This window comes from Equus przewalskii, chromosome 24 (assembly GCF_037783145.1).
Source record: "Equus przewalskii isolate Varuska chromosome 24, EquPr2, whole genome shotgun sequence".
In the NCBI taxonomy this organism is placed as follows: domain Eukaryota; kingdom Metazoa; phylum Chordata; class Mammalia; order Perissodactyla; family Equidae; genus Equus; species Equus przewalskii.
The window spans coordinates 13,168,422-13,188,336 of NC_091854.1; the positions used below are offsets into that span (position 1 = coordinate 13,168,422).

At 35.0% G+C, this 19,915-nt stretch overlaps 1 protein-coding gene across 18 annotated transcripts in view; it reads left to right on the plus strand.

Annotated features, from left to right (window-relative positions):
* COL24A1 (collagen type XXIV alpha 1 chain) overlaps window positions 1–19,915 on the plus strand; it is a 349,075-nt gene that overhangs the window by 147,313 nt on the left and 181,847 nt on the right. For all 18 annotated transcript variants that reach the window (XR_011532521.1, XR_011532522.1, XM_008516954.2 and 15 more), the window contains 4 exons: window positions 2,935–2,988; window positions 4,242–4,286; window positions 6,788–6,841; window positions 10,505–10,549. Coding sequence is in view for 16 of the 18 variants with exons in the window: in XM_008516954.2 (XP_008515176.2) it covers window positions 2,935–2,988; window positions 4,242–4,286; window positions 6,788–6,841; window positions 10,505–10,549 (198 nt within the window). In the remaining 2 variants the exon portion in view is untranslated. The remainder of the gene's footprint in view (window positions 1–2,934; window positions 2,989–4,241; window positions 4,287–6,787; window positions 6,842–10,504; window positions 10,550–19,915) is intronic.

Here is a 19,915-nt window from a genome sequence, read left to right on the forward strand (position 1 = left end):
TCTATCAGTTTTTACTTTATAAATGTCAAATTTATGTAATTAGATGCGTAAAAATTTAGAGTTTTTATCCCTTCCTGATGAACCTAGCCTTTTATCATTATTTAGTGACCCTTTTAACTCTAATAATCTGTTTTATCTTAAAGTCAATTAGATCTAACATTAACATAATTACTTCAGCTATTTTGGGGTGGGTAAATCCCTTGCATATTTTTTTTTTTCCATTTTTTGGACTTTAAATTTTCCTGTATTTTTATTCTAGGTGTGTTTTTGTAAATAGCATATGAATGGGGTTTTCTTTTCTTAATTCAGCTTTTATTATTTCCTTAAGATTATAAATTGGTCTTAGACGATGAAGGAAAAAGGAACCCAGGTTTGTCTGCTTCCCTTTTGGTTCTTGGTCAGGGATGCCACTCTGCAGGGTAAACAGCTGCCGTGAGAGCCTAAGGGAACCGAGCTCTCTGTGCTCACTCAGCCCTCTCTGCTGGCTACACCCTGGATATGGAGCTGAGCCAGTTTCTTACACTTACACTTTAACCTGAAACTTTGTGTTCATCAGTGTCTTCTGAGCCCCAGGTATTGTTTATAAGTTTTTGGTGTATGCTTAATTTTAGCTGTAAGTCCTTATTAGCTTATCAAAACTCAATACAAAATTATTTGCCTACATTAAAAATTTTCTGACCCTCCCAGAAAACATTTTGCTGCTTTATCTAAGTTCCTATTTACATTCTCTTATACTGTTAGTTCTACTAGAACTCTTATTTACTAATTTTTATTTTAAAGTGTCATCATCCATAATAAATTATGAATTGATTGAGAACAGGGACTGTGTCTTACTTGTATTTGTATACTCAGGGCCTAACGTTGTGTTGTTTATTGAAGCTTACACATAGTAGAAAATAAAATGTTGGATGAGAAACTGAAGTGACGAATTAATTAAACATTAGCTGTCCTGTGGTGGAATTTAAATATCACAGCATTCTGATGCCTTACCTTCAGTTATCTAAACATTTAAAACCTATCGTTTAGAGAGCTGGAAGAGTATTTTCGACATTAAAAAGAGTTAGAAATCATTGTAGCAATCAATATTCTTTCAGTTGTAAGTAATAAAAACACAACTCAGAGGCTGGCCCAGTGGTGTAGTGGTTAAGTTCACGTGCTCCCCTTTGACAGCCTGGAGTTTGCAGGTTTGGATCCCGGGCACAGACCTAGCACCACTCGTCAAGCCACACTGTGGTGGCATCCCACATAAAGCAGAAGAAGATTGACACAGATGTTAGCTCAGCAACAATCTTCCTCAAGTGAAAAGGGGAAGATTGGCAACATATGTTGCCTCGGAGCCAATCTTCCTCACCAAAAAACAAACAAAAAAAACCCTTAAACATGATTACATAAATATGAGAAAAGTTTAGGAATTCAAACACAACAGAATCCAAGACCCCAAACAATGTTAGAACCCAGTCACTCCTACTCTCTCCATTTTGTTAATTCGTTCATCTCATTCTCAGGCTCTCTCCCCTTCATGGTTTTCTGCTGTTTAGGTTTACATCATCCTTAATGCTATTCTGTTTTCTCAATTGTTCCACTGTAGTTTGAAATTTGCTTAGGTAGACTGACTTGGATTCTTGGCTCGTTACTGAACCAGTTACTGTTTCTAGGGTGTAGAATATGCTAACTGACTTAGGTCCATGTCACATGTCCACCCTTAAATTTAGTCACTGGTAGAGTCACCTCCCCTCAAATCACATGGACTAGGAGTGAAGAAAGAGTGTTTACCTGAGGAAAATTAGGATGCTTTTGCCTGAAAAAAGATGAACATATTTTGGACTTGCGTAAAACAACATATGCCCATTTCAATAATCTAATCCGTCTCTTCCCACTAAAAATAAGAAAGCTGAGCAAAAATGTTAAGTTATTGCCTAAAGCAATGCAGTTTCTTGAGTGGTGCTGTGTACATAATAAACCTGTGATAATATATTACTGACTTTTAAACTGACCGAGTTTTTTATTTTTTGGTTTTGTTAGAACAAAGCAATGAGAGAGCAAGATATAACATGAAGGAAGGATTGTCATGCAGTTTGTCACTCCACTGCATTCCAAAAGTAAAGTTCAAAGTCATCTGGGTAGTTTTGCTGTTTGGCATAGTTATTTACCATGGTTAAAAATTAGATAAAACTAAAACCAATAATGCAAAAGGTAGTTCTTAAAAGAGATTTACTTAACACTTTGCTGGCACATTGCATAGTTGGGAGAACAGAACTGAGGAACAAAAGTGTTGCCATCTTGAGTAGATATTGTAGGGTATTTTCTGAAATAGGAAGATTTTTTTTAGTTACTTCCATGAATTTTTGTTCAGTGAGCATGTAATTTTTAACAACATGCCGTTTAACAAAAGACTTCTCTTAATCTCGAAATTCTTAATCATGTTCAGATTGGTACTTTCTTCTGAAAATTGCCCTCTCTTTTTACCTGCTTGTACCAAGAAGGGAAATAAGTTGAAGAACATTTAGTACAACTGACGTGTTCCCGACCGCGCTAGTCTCTGAAGAGAGGGTATAACTCTATGTATGCCCTCCATCTGTTTGCAGATTGGTGGACGCTCTATTATGTATTTATTGTACTGTTATCAGATTAACAACTGAACTCATTGCTTTAAATTTAGAAGTACTTTTTCTGAAAAAGTGTCTTGTTGAAGAGTAACATACTGAGCAGGTTATTTGAACACTAACACCCTGTTTAAAGATAAGTTTATCCTGTTTCCCAGCTTTTGGATGCCCTGTAGTTTTCTGCTCGCCTACCCACCCACCCTATTTTGATAACTTCCTAATGGGAAATGAATGGTGCCAAGTAGTATTGCCCATGTCCAGATTAATGCCGACTGAAACAATGTTAATTGAGCTGAAGTTTTTACCATACATGCTTGTGTTGCTTTTGTAGGGCCTCCTTGGAAATAGAGGGCCTCCTGGTCCTCCCGGTCTCAAAGGAACTCAGGTATGAAGGAAATCAATATCCAGTCAGCAATTTTTTTCGTTCAAATTTTCCCTTTTTATTTTTTGTGGGAATTTAGTTTTTGCTTAAAGAAAATACTGCCTTAGTGTGGACAGTTCTTTCCATAGAGGGTTTCAAATTACCATTTCCTGCTGACAGTTGTGGAATGGGATTTGGAATCATTTTGCAGTGTTCTGAATGCTTTTGGAGATTTTGATCAGTGGTCTCCATGGAATGAGGGACCTGAGCCTAGAATCTTCATCAGATGCACTAGAATTTGTATTTACTATTTGTGTCTACTTTATATTTATGACCCAATAAATTATATTTTAATTGAATTGTGAATTGAGCAAAACGTTCATTAATCAAATAAATAGAATGAAATATGTGATTCTAGAGAGGTCTGTATATGTTGTTCAGATGTGGTAACATCAACCTTTAAAGGTGAAAAACAGCATATTTAGAAAATATGTCAATAAATAGAGTAAAAATATTACTTTTAAATTTTCTTAAAGAATGATGTATAAAAATTCTTTATTTTTTCTACTTTCTACTATTCTCTTATCCATCCATACAGTTTTGATCCTTAGAAGAATGCACAAGATTTCATATTTTATAAACAATATCACTGATTTGATACCAAGAATATTGGACTTGTAAATTAGTCAAGAAACTCTAGACATTAAGCCCCGTTTGGGTAGGATCTGATATACTTTTGTATCTCTAAGGCTTAAGACAGAACTAAGACTCAAAAACATATTTGTTGAGGGAATGAAGTATCAGAATCTCCCAAGAGCAAACATGCTCTGTACCAGTAATTGTTTAATATATCAATGTGTTTTGATTTCCATCTATCAAGAACTTTATTGAGTTCCTCTCTGTGTCAGAGATATATTAAGCCCAAGAAGGTAAAGGTTATCCTTAATTCATGGTCTCGGTGATTCCTAATCCTGATTGTGTGATACCCTAGTCGCTTTCACTCTTATTCACTCTCAATTGTCTGTATGTAATCTGTATCATCTACCAATTTTAAAATACCCAATAGTACATGTCCTCCTTACAGTAGATGTGGGGTTGTCACACAAAAAAGTAAAATATCATGGGGTGACACAGTTCTAAAATACAAGAAAATCACAGAATTATTTTCATCTTATCTCAGAATGAGCTTCAGATTTCAGAATAAATAGAGAGCATAAGGGTTTACAATTTTAAATACTTATTTCAGGCCATGATATGTTCTGATATTTTCTTTTAAGGGAGAAGAAGGACCAATTGGACCCTTTGGAGAGCTGGGGCCAAGAGTAGGTATCATATAAATAATTTTTAAAAACTGCTTCCTTAATAAAACTACTGTTCTGTAAATGTTTTTTAATAGCACCAAATTTTAAGTTATAGCAAAAGACAAAAATTAAAACAAACTATATAGGCCGGCCCCACGGCACAGTGGTTAAAGTTTGGCACACTCTGCTTTGGTGGCCTGGGTTCGTGGGTTCAGATCCCAGGCATGGACCTACAGCACTCGTCAGCCACACTAGGCAGTGAGCCACGTATAAAGTAGAGGGAGATTGGCACAGATGTTAGCTCAGGGCTAATCTTCCTCAGCAAAAAAATCAAAACCAGAAACAAGAACAAACTATAGCCATACAATCCCTTCAGATAAAATAGGCCTATAACTGGAATTTTCTAGGGATATTTTAAATGATATTATGCTTACTAATTTACTTGTTCCTTCAGTAGTCTTATGGTTTTAGTAATTTGTGCAAATTATTTATAAAGTTTCTCAAAATGTAATAGGAAGCTAAATACCTTAGCCATTTTAGTAAAATTCTGGGAATTTCTGTTTCTAAGTGTGTCAGTAAAATTATGGGAAGCTAATAAGATGTATTTTCTGCCAAATACAAAATTCTGCCAAATTTTGTCTTCAGATAATATTCTGTGGTAATGTGTGAATTACTTGTTTTCAAATCTTGAAAATGAATTATTTAAGAATTTGGGTATGCGTGCCCAAAAGTTTACATTATCATGAAGTAATGAAGGTGTGTGCATCACATTCATTTTAAGAGACATTATTAGAGTCACATGAAATACATTTCATTCTTTTTTCTTGAGGCCATCATAACATACAGGTTCTTAAAACATTTTTACATTTAAGGAGACAATAATTCTTTCTTTCGCACCTCTACCTCATAGCGCATATACTGCTACTATCCCATTGAAAGAGAAAGAAGAATTTTTATTTCATTTTTTGTGAGGTGAGTTATATAACAGAAACACTATTGTTATACGAGCCCAGTATAATTGATCTTATTTAAAATTTACTTTTCTAGAAAACAGGAGAACCACGTTCATTTCTTGCCTACTCAGTCTTAACATTTGTTATTATTGCTGCCACTATTGGTTGAAGATCAATTTAGGGCTAGTATTGCTGTTAGTATGTCACATGAATCATCTCTAATCCTGAAAATAACCCTGCAAGATATTGTCCATATTTTTTAGGCATAAAAATAAGGCTTTAATATTATGTGCTCAAGCATAACATGCTCAACATAAACCTAGTCTGACAGAACTTAAACAGGACCAGAAATGATGACTCCAGTACTTATGCTCTGAATTGCTTGATTTCAAAGAGGTTATGAATGTGCTGATATCAGATTCCAGTGAGATTCTTTCCATAATGTAGATATGATGTATAATAATTTCTAATATACTGCAGTTCCTGAGGAATATTGCATTATTAAAGATGAAAGAAATATTCTTACTAAGGCTTTTTCCAACAGTGTGAATAAAACGTATTATTAAAATTTTTTGTAATTATAGACAAATCTAATAATTTAGGCAACTGTATTTCTTCTATATGTGCAAATTGATTAGGAGCAACTGACATTTAATAATAATGGGATGATTTTTTATTCTTTGTTGTTCTTGGTAGGAAACCACTAGATAATTTCAAGCAAGATAGAGGGAAAAATTAGAACAACTTTTTGGGTGAAAGTCCTAAATATAATTTTAAGTTGCTGCAGTTTTTATATGTAGTCAAAACAGAATGAGAAATAGAGGGTTGTTTCGTTTTATTTTGTTTTAAGAAAGGAAAATATGAGAGTATTTGTTAATGGACAGGAATAATAAAATCCAAACCTGTAATGCCTAGTAGATATTATAAATTAGTGTTCTATTTAGCAATCTCTCGCCACACTTGCACTACTCCTAGATATGAATTTGTCACACACATTGGTTGAGGCATATTAATCTCCTTAAGCAAATCTTGTGTAGTGAGGTATAAGTTGTTTGATGTTAGAAACCATGTACTATGGATTAGTCCACCCAATATCCAGGATGTTAACTTTCTCTCCTCCAGTGATCTTATCCTCTACTCTCTTCCACTACTAACTGTTGTGGTCCTACCCTTTACCTTGTCATTACCAGTGACAGCAGCCTCTCCTTATGTTCAATTTCAAACTTCTCACTTCCCAGCCATCATCCCCTTTCTTCCTAAGACATTGTCTCTTGTGATGAAATCTAACAGTCCTGGTAGGAATTTCAATCTATTGATCCTACCACCATTCTATTATTCCTTCTCTCCTTCGTGATCTCACATCCCTCCTCAGCATGCTTAAAACATTGTAATTATTGCACATAGTAGACAAACATCATAGGGTAAATGGTTAATGAGTATGATAAAATCCATTTATCAAATAATTTTTGAGTGTTTCATCTCATAGAATAGTCTCAATTTCGTGAATCTTAGGAAACTTTCAAAAATGAGAATGATTAAACATATCTCTTTTTTTCTGTTCTCTTCTAGGGAAAACCAGGTCAAAAGGGGTATGCGGGTGAACCAGGACCAGAAGGCTTAAAGGTAAAGCAGCTGAGTTTATTACCATTATAATGTATAATTTGTAAAAAGATAACATTATGGCTCTTATAAAAGTATAAAATGACCATATGTCAAAGGTTTTATTCAACTCATTAATGAGGGAACCAGTAATATGTTAAAACTGCATCAAATAGCATATGAAAAGCTGTTTATCTATATATCTATATCTACATCTGTCTATAAATATCTATGGCTGTCTGTATCTGTATTTTAATAGATATTCAATTTAATAAAGAAATGTTAAAGTTTGTGGTTAGATGCAGGACAATAAACGGTAAATTTTTGGGCTGTCTACTCCACTGGTCAGAAATCTACATGTCAATATAACTCCATTAAAAAAAATTACACACAGACACTCACATATATATATATATATATCTTCACTAAGTCTGGGTCCTGGTCCTTTAGCCAATAGTATACAGTGAGTCTGAATAAGTACATTCTGTGGATGGTCACTGTGTGGCCTTCACCCCTTTATGATGTTGAAAAGATATGTCACCTACTTTTTTGCCTTGTTTCCAAGTTTTGTATGATTTTTGTAACACCAACAAAGTAATGCAGTAGCTTTATATGTATGCACTCAGGTCTGAAAGAAATTAACTCTGAAGAATTGATGATTTATACAGATTTAAAATTTAGTGAAAGATTAAAAAGTATCACAGCGTTATTGCTAAATTTCCTAAAGCTAGAGTTCATCATTTATGTTAAACTCCTCATTTTTATAACTCTGGAATCTAAGGAAAAGCCAAACTCTTTTCAAGGTCAATTAATAAAGAAATATGAGGTAAAATATTTTTTAATTTATCAGCATGTCTATCTGTGGCTGCAGTTATCCTGAGGGAATAAGTATACCTGACCCTCAAGTTACATGCAAAAACCCCCAGAAAATCAAAGCACAGTATTGACAAACAGAAGACTTAATTCTCTTTTACTGAGATTAGTCTACATACTGCCAGAGAGCTCTAAAAAATCCATCTATGAGCTACCATCTAGTCAAACTGGTAAGAAACTGAATCTCAGTGATTATTGACATCCTGACTCCTCCCCAGAATCACACCAGCATGTAGGTGTCCTCTGTGTTACCCAGGAGATGAGGGAAGTTCTTTAGGGGAAACTGGCACTCCTGGGGGAGCACTTGGGAATTGGTTAACGACCACCACTTTTCACAGAACCCTAGGATCTCTCTTCTCTCCTCAGGCCTCGGAAAATAGTCTCTCTCTCTCTCTCTCTCTCTCTCTCTCTCTCTCTCTCTCTCTCTTTCTCTCTCGTGGCCCTCAAGGACAGTTCTCCGGTCTTCAGGCTCTGTGAAAACTAAAGCAGGAATGCTGGTAATCTGCAAGCAACTTCTGCTTTCTCCTTGTTAATGCAGACCTCCCCTAAGACTACAAAGCACAGAGTCCATCTCCCTTGTAGGAATTTGAGAGGGCAATTGAGGAAAGAGGAGAAAATATAATAAAATTAATCATCTATATATTATCCCACCACAGATTTTCTATAAAAGCTGTCTAATGAACTGTCAGTTAAAAACTATGATTTACAACCTACTGCAACGCTTTACTCTTTACTGTTTCTCTAAATGCATACAGAAATTGAAAAGAAACTTTGTTTAGTCTTTGAAAGTTTATTTCAAGTTGATTTCTCATTATGAATATTAGGTTTCAGTGCTTAAAATCAGCGCTATCCAATAGAGTATATAATATGAACCACAGATGCGAAGCGCAACAAAAAATTGAAAAGAAACAGGTGAGATTAACTGTAGTAATATATTTTCTTTAACCCAGCATACCAAAATATCATTTCAACATGTAATCAACATTAAAATTATTAATGAGATGTTTTATATTCTTTTTTTGTACAAAGTCATTGAAATCTAGTGTATATTTTATACTTACATCACAGTTCAGTTCAGCCCAGCCAATTTCAAATGCTCAGTAGCCATATGTTATTAGTGGCTGCAATATTGTTCAGTGCAGTTTCACATTTTACTACTACACACTGCAATATAATTATTAATTTTTAGACAGCAATTGGTGATTTAATCATACATAGTCCCGCCTTGTTTGTGGTTTTGCTTGCTGTAGTTTGTTACCCGTAGTCAGCCGTGGTCCAAAAATATTAAATGTGAGAGAGAGAGAGAGAGGCCACAGTCACAGAACTTTCATTATAGTATATTCTTATAATTGGTCGATTTTATTATTAGTTATTGTTGTTACTCTCTTACTGTGCCTAATCTATAAATTAAACTTTATCATAGGTCTGTTTATCTGTATAGGAAAAAACATGGTATATATAGGGCTCAGGACTATCTGCGGTTTCAGGTATCCATTGGGGGTCTTGGAATGAATCCCCTGCAGATAAGGGGGGGTCTACTGTACATTCCTGTCAGAATAACTATACGTGGTACCCTGAACTTAATCTTCTACCTTTCATTCATCTACGCTTTTGTTCAGCTTCTGTTCATGCCATTCCTTACCACCAAAATTGGTCCTTTCTCATCACCAGTGTAGCTATCACCTATTCTTCAGGGCCCAACCCAAATATAATTCCACAATCCATTAGTTGAAATCGTTAGTGTTTGGATTTTCAAAAAGTAATATGGTGCATGTACTGTATTTTATTTAATACTGCCAGCAGGCTATGGGACAGCACACCATAAGTAGACAGGTTAATATTTCTGTGGTGAAATGTAAGGATATTCAGGTTAATCAAAATAAATCAAGACTATAAATAGGCTCACCTAGATCAGTTAAAGCATTGCTGCCAAATAAATTCAGATTAGGTCAAGTTTGCCACCAAATGAGTTGTGAAAAACTGGCTTTTCAGACCTTTAGGGACTGCAAAATTGTGGTTAAGGTTATGAATGTACATTGTTTTCCAGTGAAGTCAGCCCCAGCCGCACCAGCCAATGGGGTGTCTCTCCTGTGAACTCCATTATTACCTACCCGTGGCATGTATTCTGTTCTGCTCGGCATCATGAGATGTCTTAGCTCCTGAAGCAAGTAGAGCATCCCTGTGGGCAAAGGCTTTATTTTTATTCTTAGTATCCTCCACAATGCCTACCACTCTGCCTTTTAAAATTACACCCCAATAAATATTTTATTTTGAAAATTTGATTTGTGGGGCTGGCCCCGTGGCCGAGTGGTTAAGTTCACACGCTCTACTTCGGCGTTCCAGGGTTTGGCCGGTTCGGATCCTGGGCGCGGACATGGCACCACTATCAGGCCACGTTGAGGCAGCGTCCCACATGCCACAACTAGAAGGACCGACAACTGAAAATGTGCAACTATGTACTGGGGGGATTTGGGGAGAAAAAGCAAGAAAACAAAAAGAAGATTGGCAACAATTGTTAGCTCAGGTGGCAATCTTAAAAAAAAAATTTGATTTGTGAAAGTGTTTTAAAAGTGATTAAAAGCCATAAATAGAAGAAAGTAACTTAAGAAAATAGATTATTACTGTTTGAATGAAAATAGAGGAAAGACAGCATTGCATAGAAATACTGTAACATTTTTGAATAACTGAGATTTTCTTTGCCATTTTCTAAGTTATGACTAAACAATTACATTAAAAATAAAAACAGAAGTAATGTCATGAGTAATCTTGTTTGAAAAATAATCATTTTTGCAACTTTACGTTTTTTACTAACAGGGAGAAGTAGGAGATCAAGGAAACATTGGAAAGATTGGGGAAACAGTAAGCTTATTTTATACTCTTATTTTCATTTTTTAAATCATTTATAAGTATTTTTAGGAATCATGTTAGCCATGATCTGTGCTTATAAAATTCAGAATACAAAATTCTTATCCACTGCAAATTTAAACTCACTTGAGTGACAAATAAAACCTATACAAAAGAGAAATGAGAGAAAACAGTACTGATATTTTTGTCCAATGTAAGTTATTTTTATGATCTCAAGAGCATTTCTGTTTCTAATATTTGATTTAATTTTAGTTCTGATCATTTCAATCTAAATTTGACATTAACATGTTTCAGTATTAAAAAGCTACAAGTTATCAAACCATAAAATAGTTTAATAGTTTGAAGATATTTTTCCTTAGCTTTGAAAGATTGGAGTAAACCAAGAGTTAATGAATTGGAAAGCATATTATTATTTCTTTCCTCAAAAAAATTTGACTTATTTAAATTTACATTACTGTGAAAGTAGGAGGCTTCGTGTTTTATTTGAATTAGATATTTTACAAGCAAATTTATTTTCTACAATGGGGAGAGCCAGCTAAAATATTCTCTAACAAATTAATCTGCATAACATATATAAAGTGGTAACTTAAATTAACACAAGGGAAGTGAATTTGTTTACAAAGAGTCACAAAGCAAGTGGTACCATTTAATGGGTTAAATGAGCAAATTCAATTCCCTATAACCTATCTTATAACTTAAATAAAAGTAAAATTTTCTAAAAACTTGTTTTATAAGCTTAAGTAAACAGTTATATTTTCTGGTCTTGTAATAAAACAGCAATACATTTCAGATACCTTTTTTTTGTCATTAATTATTAATAAAAACAGAGGATTCATTTAGTGTTAAAAGATCATTACCATGCCAATTAATGCTGACTTCACTAGAACGCGAACTTTTTGTTCTTGTTTTTACAGAGAAGGGAAATTTCGATGGAGTATTTATATCAATTAGATTATTCAAGATTTCTCATCAAATATAATTGTTACTCATATTTCTCTAAGGTCACTCAAAGAAGTTAAATGCTGCCATTTCTGAGTGACAAATTGCTTAAGAAATACATATAAATTATAATTAATAGCCAAAATTAAAATACCAATAAAGAGCATCTTTTCTTAAAATAACACTTGTTTATCAAGCTTCTAAGTGTTATTTCCTGGTAGTCTAGTGGTTAAGATTCAGCACTCTCACTGTCCAGGCCTGGGTTTGTTTCCCAGTCGGGGAAGCACACCACCTGTCTGTCAGTTGTCATACTGTGGCGGCTCTGTGTTGCTGTGATGCTGAAAGCTATGCCACCAGTATTTCAAATAGCAGCAGGGTCACCCATGATGGAGCTTCTAGACTAAGACAGACTGCAAAGAAGGACCTGGCCACCCATTTCCAAAAAAATTGGGCGTGAAAATCTTGTGAATAGCAGCAGAGCATTGTATTGTCTAATATAGCACCGGAGGGTGAGAGGATGGCGCAAAAAGACCAGGCAGGGTTCCTCTCTGCTGTACATAGGGTCCCTAGGAGTCAGAATTGACTCAAGGGTACTAACAACAACAAAGTGTTATTTACTTAATAGTGTTGGATTCGTTCCACACAGTGCCAGAACCCATCACCAGTGCTGTCCAAAGAGGAAATGGACTGTCTTGGCAGGTAGTGGATTTCTGTTGGAGGGAAATTAACATTTATTGATCATTTGCTATTTGCCAAGCATAATGCTAGGAGATGTTTCATATTGTGGCATTTCATTTACTTCTTAAACAATTTTAAAAGGCGCAGCTTGCTATTCCAGTTTTTGAAATAAGGAAACTGAAGCACAGTAAATAACACGTTCAAAGTTACATGCTAATAAATTGCTGAACTGAGATTTAAACCCAGACTTCTAACTCAAAATCCAAATCTCAAAAGCCAGTATTACCATGCTGGGAGGTTTTTTCCCCACCTTCACTGAGATATAATTGACAAATAAAATTATAAGATATTTAAAGCATACATGATGATTTGATACACGTATACATTGTGAAAGGATATGCCCCCCGCCCCCATCAAGTTGTTAACACAGCTGGGGATGTTTAAATATTAGTTGAACAGCCACTTGGCTTAGATGTTGTAGAGAGGTTATAAGCATCCAATAAGTTTTCAAACAAAAGAACGTTACCAACTTTGAGATTCCATCTTTCTCATTAAGGATAGGAGATAGAGGCTTTTAAAAAACCTCAGTGGCTGTATTGAGTTAATTAAAATATATAAAATGCCTAAAGAATATTTTTGGCTCTTGATAATTCCCAGCTTCTGTTTTATCTTATTAATTTCAAAGTCTTGGAAATATAGTTCTTCTAATCCAGAGTTCTGTTAAAACAAAACTCTCAAGAGATATGGGAAGATATGGTTGCACTTCGTGACATCAGTCGTGTAATTTTGGGATATCTAAGGTTAATTGTAATCACATAGCTAATTTTTACTTTTCCCAATCTTTTTGTACAGTCATTTAATTGCCTTTAACTAGAGCTCCTCAAGTTTTATTTGTTTCTTTCTAGATTTATACTAATTAGAAGTCAATTTGTGCCAGAGCACAGCAGTCCCATCTATGTTTCATGCGTGTATACCTCTTAGATTCATCTACTGTAGGCAAAGAATTAATGTCTATAATTGTTCCCTAAATAAGTCTCTAATTTCAAGTATGCCCCCTCATCATCTTCATTCTAGCATTATTTTTTACAAATAAATCTGGAATTATCCCACCTTAATTGCCAGTCCTCTCTGTCTTTAACTTTCTAGTATGAAAGTATTGAAGAACTGTAAAAGAGAAAGGACTGTACTTTTTTTTCAAGAGACCAGAATTAGTATCAGTAGACAGACGTTACTGAGGAACAGACATGTAAGGGGTAGACGTTATAAGGGAACGAATTTGTTTTGTAGGCAAGAATATTTTAATAGAATTTCTGACACTGGCTGAAACAGACTCTTCCATAGAGTAACTCAACACATCATTCTTAGAAGGTTTTGGTGACTTTCTTCAATCATTTATTCAGCGGGTATTTATATTTATATTCAATCACATTCATTGAACATATGATCGCTGCCTTCATGAAACTTAGTCTCTTGGAGTTTTGACAGACATTAAATAAATAATCACATGAAGAAATATACAATTATAAACTGTGATACATTCTGTAGAGGAAGAGTTTAAGGGACTATGACAAGGGTGCCAAATTTAGAGCAGGAGATGAGAGAAGACTGTTTTGAGGAAATGACATGAATTGTGACCATAAAGAATGGTATGAGTGGGCCTGCCTGGTGGTGCAGCGGTTAAGTTTGCACGTTCCGTTTCCCAGCGGCCCGGGGTTCGCCAGTTCAGATCCCAGGTATAAACATGGCACCGCTTGTCAAGCCATGCTGTGGCAGGCATCCCATGTATAAAGTAGAGGAAGACGGGCATGGATGTTAGCTCAGGGCCAGTCTTCCTCAGCAAAAAGAGAAGGATTGGTAGTAGTTAGCTCAGGGCTAGTCTTCCTCAAAAAAAAAAAAAAAAAAAAAAGAATGATATGAGTTAGATAGGGAAGAGTGGAGAGAAAGAACATTCCTGGAATATGCAGTGTAACATGCAACCTTTGCCACTTACCTTGCTTTAGAGAAACTTCTTAATTTCTCTATGTGTTTTCTCAACAGTAAAAGAATGAAAATAACTACCTTGTAGAGTTTCTTGTGAGGATTAAACGTGGTTGTACACTTAAAGCACTTAGCACAGAGTCAGTCACAGTAGAAACCTGATAAATGTTAGCTGTAATGGTGGTGGTGGTGGTTGTATGTGATGGTCCTAAGTGGGAGAATGTTTAGCTGTTTTGAGGAACTGAAAGAAAGCCAGTGTGGATAGAGTTTGGTGAGCCAAAGGAAAGGCAGCATGAAGTGATATTAGTGAAGGAGATAGGGGCCAAGTCATTCAGGGCCATGTTCATTGCTTTGGACTTGATCCTAATGTAAATGGAAAATCATTGAAGTATTCTAAGTAAGCCAATGACATGATTTAATTCGTGTTTTAAGGTCACTCTGGTTGCAGTAGATTGGGAAATTGGAACATGGCTGTGAGGAGCAGAAGTAGAAGAGGGTAGCCAGTTAGGACACTATGGCAGTAATCTAACTGAGAGAGAAAGATGATTTGGGCCAGGGGGATGGCAATGGAGATAAGAGAAGTGGATGTATTTGAAATATATCTGAGGTGATAGTTTGGACATAGTCTGCAAAAAAGGGGAAAGATTCTAGTCTCCAGCGTGTAATAGGCCTTTGATAACTAAATTATTTATGATTTATCAGGAATATTCTGGAAGCATAAAGGATTGGTATATATGATGTCTAAGGATAATTCCAATTCTGAGAATCTATAGCTCTTTTCTAAGAATTTTAATGTTCTCCAGTCTTCCTCTTACCTGCCAATTTGGCTTCCTTTGTCTGGCTCTCCTCCAGTTTAATTATGTCTTTCTGGAGTTGGAGCAAACAGAACTAGACTAAATATTTTAGAGGCAACAGCTCCACAGCCTTCTCCATGAGTAGGATAATAACTTCTATTATGTTTTCTTTATTGTTGATTCTCCTCAAAACCATGCAGGCTTTTTCCTATAGCAGGAAACTGAGATGTCTTTGGAAAACAATCAGCAGTCACTCCTAAGATCCTTTTCTGTTTTCTTACTTTATGTATAAAATTTGAATTTTGTTTCATAGAGTGACCTTTATTACATTAAGTTTCAGTTGCCACTTTTCTGCCCACTTGAAGAGGTTCCTATGATTGTCCTATAGTCTGGCCACATTGGTTTCTCTCTTAAAATATAACCCAACCATTTGATTCCACCTCATTTCTTCCTTAATTTATCAGTTTAGTAAGATTTCATAAGCAATCTACTGTGTCTTCTGTTTTTCTGCCTGCCCTCTGGTGTGCTAGTGTATAGTAAAAGACTGATGACAGAAAGGAAGAGGAAGAGGAAGAGGAAGGGCCATGGGTAATCCTCAAAATCAGATATTCCACTTCTCAGTACAAATCCTTTAGAATCATAGAGCTTCTGATGGCTGATTCTAAGGTGAATTATGGCCAGTTCATTCAAGTTCATTCAGAGGAGGAAGTAAAAGGAAGGAAATCTATTTATTGAAGACCTATTATCTCATTTAATTTTGAAATAACCTTTGTAAGATAAGTCTTACTGTCACTCTGTAAGTGAGGAAACTGAAATTTATTGAAGTTATGTGGTGTGTTCAAATTCCTACAGCTAGTAGACAGAATATCTGGGTTTCAAATCTGAATTTTCTGCTTCCAGTTCCAAGATTCTTTTCTGTGTCAAGCAATACTTAGTTTGTCCTGTCTTTAAGTGGAAACTTGAAGTGCATCCTTGGGAATCAGTGGTTAGAAAGATTTGGAAAAGGGCAAAATAAAATTTTACCCTGTAATCTCCTAAGTCAAGCTGGCAATTAAATTTTAAAATATTGTCAAATGTTATTAGTTTCTGAGATTCAGTGAAACAATTTAACATATTTACAATGCAATCAGCACAGATTTTGAAAGATCTGGAAGCAAATATTTTAGAAATGCTCAACACAAAACCTCATTTGATACAGTGGTTAGTTTTGCTTTTCTCTGGTAGCATTACAATGATATTATTGTCAAACTTGATACAAGTTGATTTGGTTTAATGAGGTCCATTTTTCCTTTCATTAAGAGCAGAATGCCAGCTTTAGATGGACCCATCTAAATCATAAAAAGTGACTCATATTTTCTTGACAAAAAGTCCCAGAAGCTGACAGGACAGTACCATTTAGCCAAACAGGAAGAACAAAGTAAAACTCTATCAACTGCCCCTATGCAGGGCCTCTGTAGCCTCAGTACCTTTGTCTTATAAAGGGTAATCTATCTCCTGCTTTCAAAGCTGTCATGTATCTCCTACGTGGCAGGGAGTGGTAATTTTTCTCAGAGAATGGAAAGTTATACAAAGTGTATATCCATGATACATTCCATCATGAGAAGGATGTTTACCTGAATATGATAAAAATAGCTACCATTTCTTGAAAATCTGTGATATGCCAGATACTTTACATATATTATATCATTTAATTCTCACAGAGACCCAGGGAAATAAAAATTATTCCTATTTTATACAAAAGGAAACATGTTTCAGAGAAGTTAAGAAACTTGTCCAAGGTCAGATAGTGAAGTACCAGAGCTGGGATTGCAAAGGGGTGATTGCTAACTTCTCCATGTCACCCTGCTTCCTCTTAGCAATGAGGTGAACATTTCCAATTGTCTTTTTAACAAATATATATTGTCCTGTCATAACTCTGTGAAGTTAGAGATTATGGGGACCCACGTGCCACACTGTAGTTCGAGAAGCATCTCAAAAATATGGATGTGTTAAAATTGTTATGTCTTAGGATCATGTATTTGACATTTCTCATGTTTGAAATGTCTAACTAGTATCTCTTATTTGATTAAGAAGCCACAGTGAATTAATTTCACTATGGTATTAAGTCTATGATGGTGAAGAAAATCAGAAATAAGTATAAATGAGTGAAATCAAAAAGGAAGATACAGAAAGTGTGTGGACCTATCAATGGATATGGACAGAGAAGATTCATGACGTTGCAATTACAAGTAAATTGAAGGGAAGTGAATTAAAAAAGACAATTCTACTAAACCTATCATTCCTTGTAAACCAGGTACAGGTAATTCCAAGATAAACTATTACTTTATACATATGATGCTAATACTTTTTAATTGCAGACACAAGAGATTTATCTAAGAAAATAGAGTCAGCAAATTCTAGGAACAGTTGACGTGCTTACCAAGATGGAAGCTCCTTTGAGCTATAAGATATACTATTTTCTTGACATTTATGACATCTCTTTGTAAAAAGCAAAGTAAATTATTGGGATAATAACAAATATTGTGTTCGATGTGGTCCTACAGAACTTTTTTTCTACAGCTGTGGAAGTTAGGGAGCATGGGAAATGAAGACTACAGAATATTGTTCATATCACAAAACTAAATGTGATAAGAGGTAGACCAAGATTAAATTACATGTAAGTGGTTATTAAGGAGAAACCAACAAAAATGAAAAAAAATTCATATGCCTAAGATAAAAGCTAAAAGTCAAAATTTCTATCTATGGGAAAAATGAATGATACACATGATGCTGTGCTACAAGTTAAAAACACAGAAGTTATTGAAAGCCAAACATGTTTGAGACATACTTTGTTTTTATATTAAGTATATTTTTCTTTTATCCTTATTAAATATGCATTTAGTGACTATTAAAAAGTAAAATATTCTAGGAAAAAGAATAAGATCCAACATTTATAGAGTAATATATGGAACACAGTATTTTTCATATGTATCATATTAAAGAGTAATAAACAGGGGCTGGCCCTGTGGCTGAGTGGTTAAGTTTGCACGCTCTGCTTCCGTGGCCCAGAGTTTCACCAGTTCAGATCCTGGGCACAGACCTGGCACCTCTCATCAGGCCATGCTGGGGCGGCATCTCACATAGCAGAACGAGAAGGACCTACAACTAGAATATACAACTATGTACTGGGGGGCTTTGGGGAGAAGGAGAAGAAAAAAAGAATAATAAACAAGAGTACCCTTCTTAGTCTAATAAAACTTCTTAGACTGCCCAAATTAGAATAGCAATAAACTGCTTCAAAGGAATCAAATAAAAGAGAAACTAAAATGGAACTTTATGCTTCCAAATATAAAATAATAACATCAGCCTCTTTCAGATGTGAACATTTAGTGTGCTTACTTCCTGGGGTGCTGAGCTTGTTAGCCTCCTAAGGAAACATGAACTTGGTCACTCTACCTATTTTAGAATTGATAGAAGTAATTATGTCCTAGTTCCTGGTTTTTAAGGATTTACTCCTAGAGATTATTTTTAAAAATCACACTCAATGTAATTCTGTATTTGAGCCTGGATCGTTAAGATTCAGAATACAAATAGGTTTAAAGATTATTATCCTATGATTTGAAGTAAATTAATTGTCTAAAAGTACGTGTATCTCACATGTTTCTCTTCATGTACTTATATTTCTGTGTTCTGGAAGGATATTGTGATTTCTTATAGCCAACAAAAGTGAAAGACACTGGCAAACTAACTTTCATTTATTTGTTCTATCATTCGAAAGATACTTACTGAACACTTACTATGTGCTAAATAAGGCTTGATCCTTACATGATTTACCATCTAGTAAATGGCTAAAAAATTCTACAAATAATTTTGTCAAAACATTAGTCCTGTTATATAAGATACTCTAAGAAAAAGAAGTAAAAAATTGTTTCGACAACTACCGTAAGGATGTGCATGTCTATAGAGAAACTCCGGTTTTGTTTGGCTAAAAGCATATTACTGTTCTCTTAGGGAGGAATGCTACGAAGTGGTGATCTCAGCTTTTGAGGAGCTTTTGAGCAGCTCTAAATTTCTATATAAGAAGAAGTCTGGGGGTGGCACTTTGATTGGAAGAGGCTGCTAAGGGACTCCCCTTGAAGCTGTACTTTCATAGAAACTACATTATTTTCATTTGTTACTAGTGCACTATTTTATTGTTATTTAGATATTTGCACATCAGTAAAAATAGCAAAGATTTCTAATGATGCTTTTATGCTCAGAATTTATAAGATGAAGAATACATCACTTGCTCATCTCAAAGAATAAGATGGACTGATGGAAGTAATGGTGAGACCAGGGTACAGGTGTCACCTTGGGCTACCTGTTGGCACTACCACGCTTACAGAAGATGAATGCAGAATTAGAATCTGAGAGAAAGGCGAGTGAAAAATCTTTGTGGTTCTTATTTTTTTTAATTATTTAAGATCTACATAACCAATGTACTAAATTTTGAAATTTAAGGGTTACATTCATTCCAGAACAGGGGTCAGCAGACTTCTCTATAAAGGGCCAGTATTATATATTTTGGGCTTTCTGGCTAAAGGATCTCTGTCACAACTGCTCAGCTCTGCTGTCGTAGTGCAAAGCAGTCATAGACAATTTGTAAGTGAATGAGTCTAGCTGTGTTTCCAATAGAACTTTATTTATAAAAAGAGACAGTGGGCAGGATTTGGCCTACAGGCTGTAGTTTGCTCTTTCCTTTTCTAGAAAGTTATACTTTACATGGGGTACACCAGTTTTTATTAAATGAATCTGCCATATGCAATTCTGCTTCATTAGTCTTCTGTTATTAATGAAAAAAATCACTAAATGCAAATGTGATTTCTTCAACTCAGAGAACAGATTCAAACTAGCAAAGAGGTTGTGTTGCTACCATGCATTGATTTTGTGTACTAAGTGTGAACATAAGGAATTAATTTGCATTTATATGTAGACCACATGTATATCTAACGTA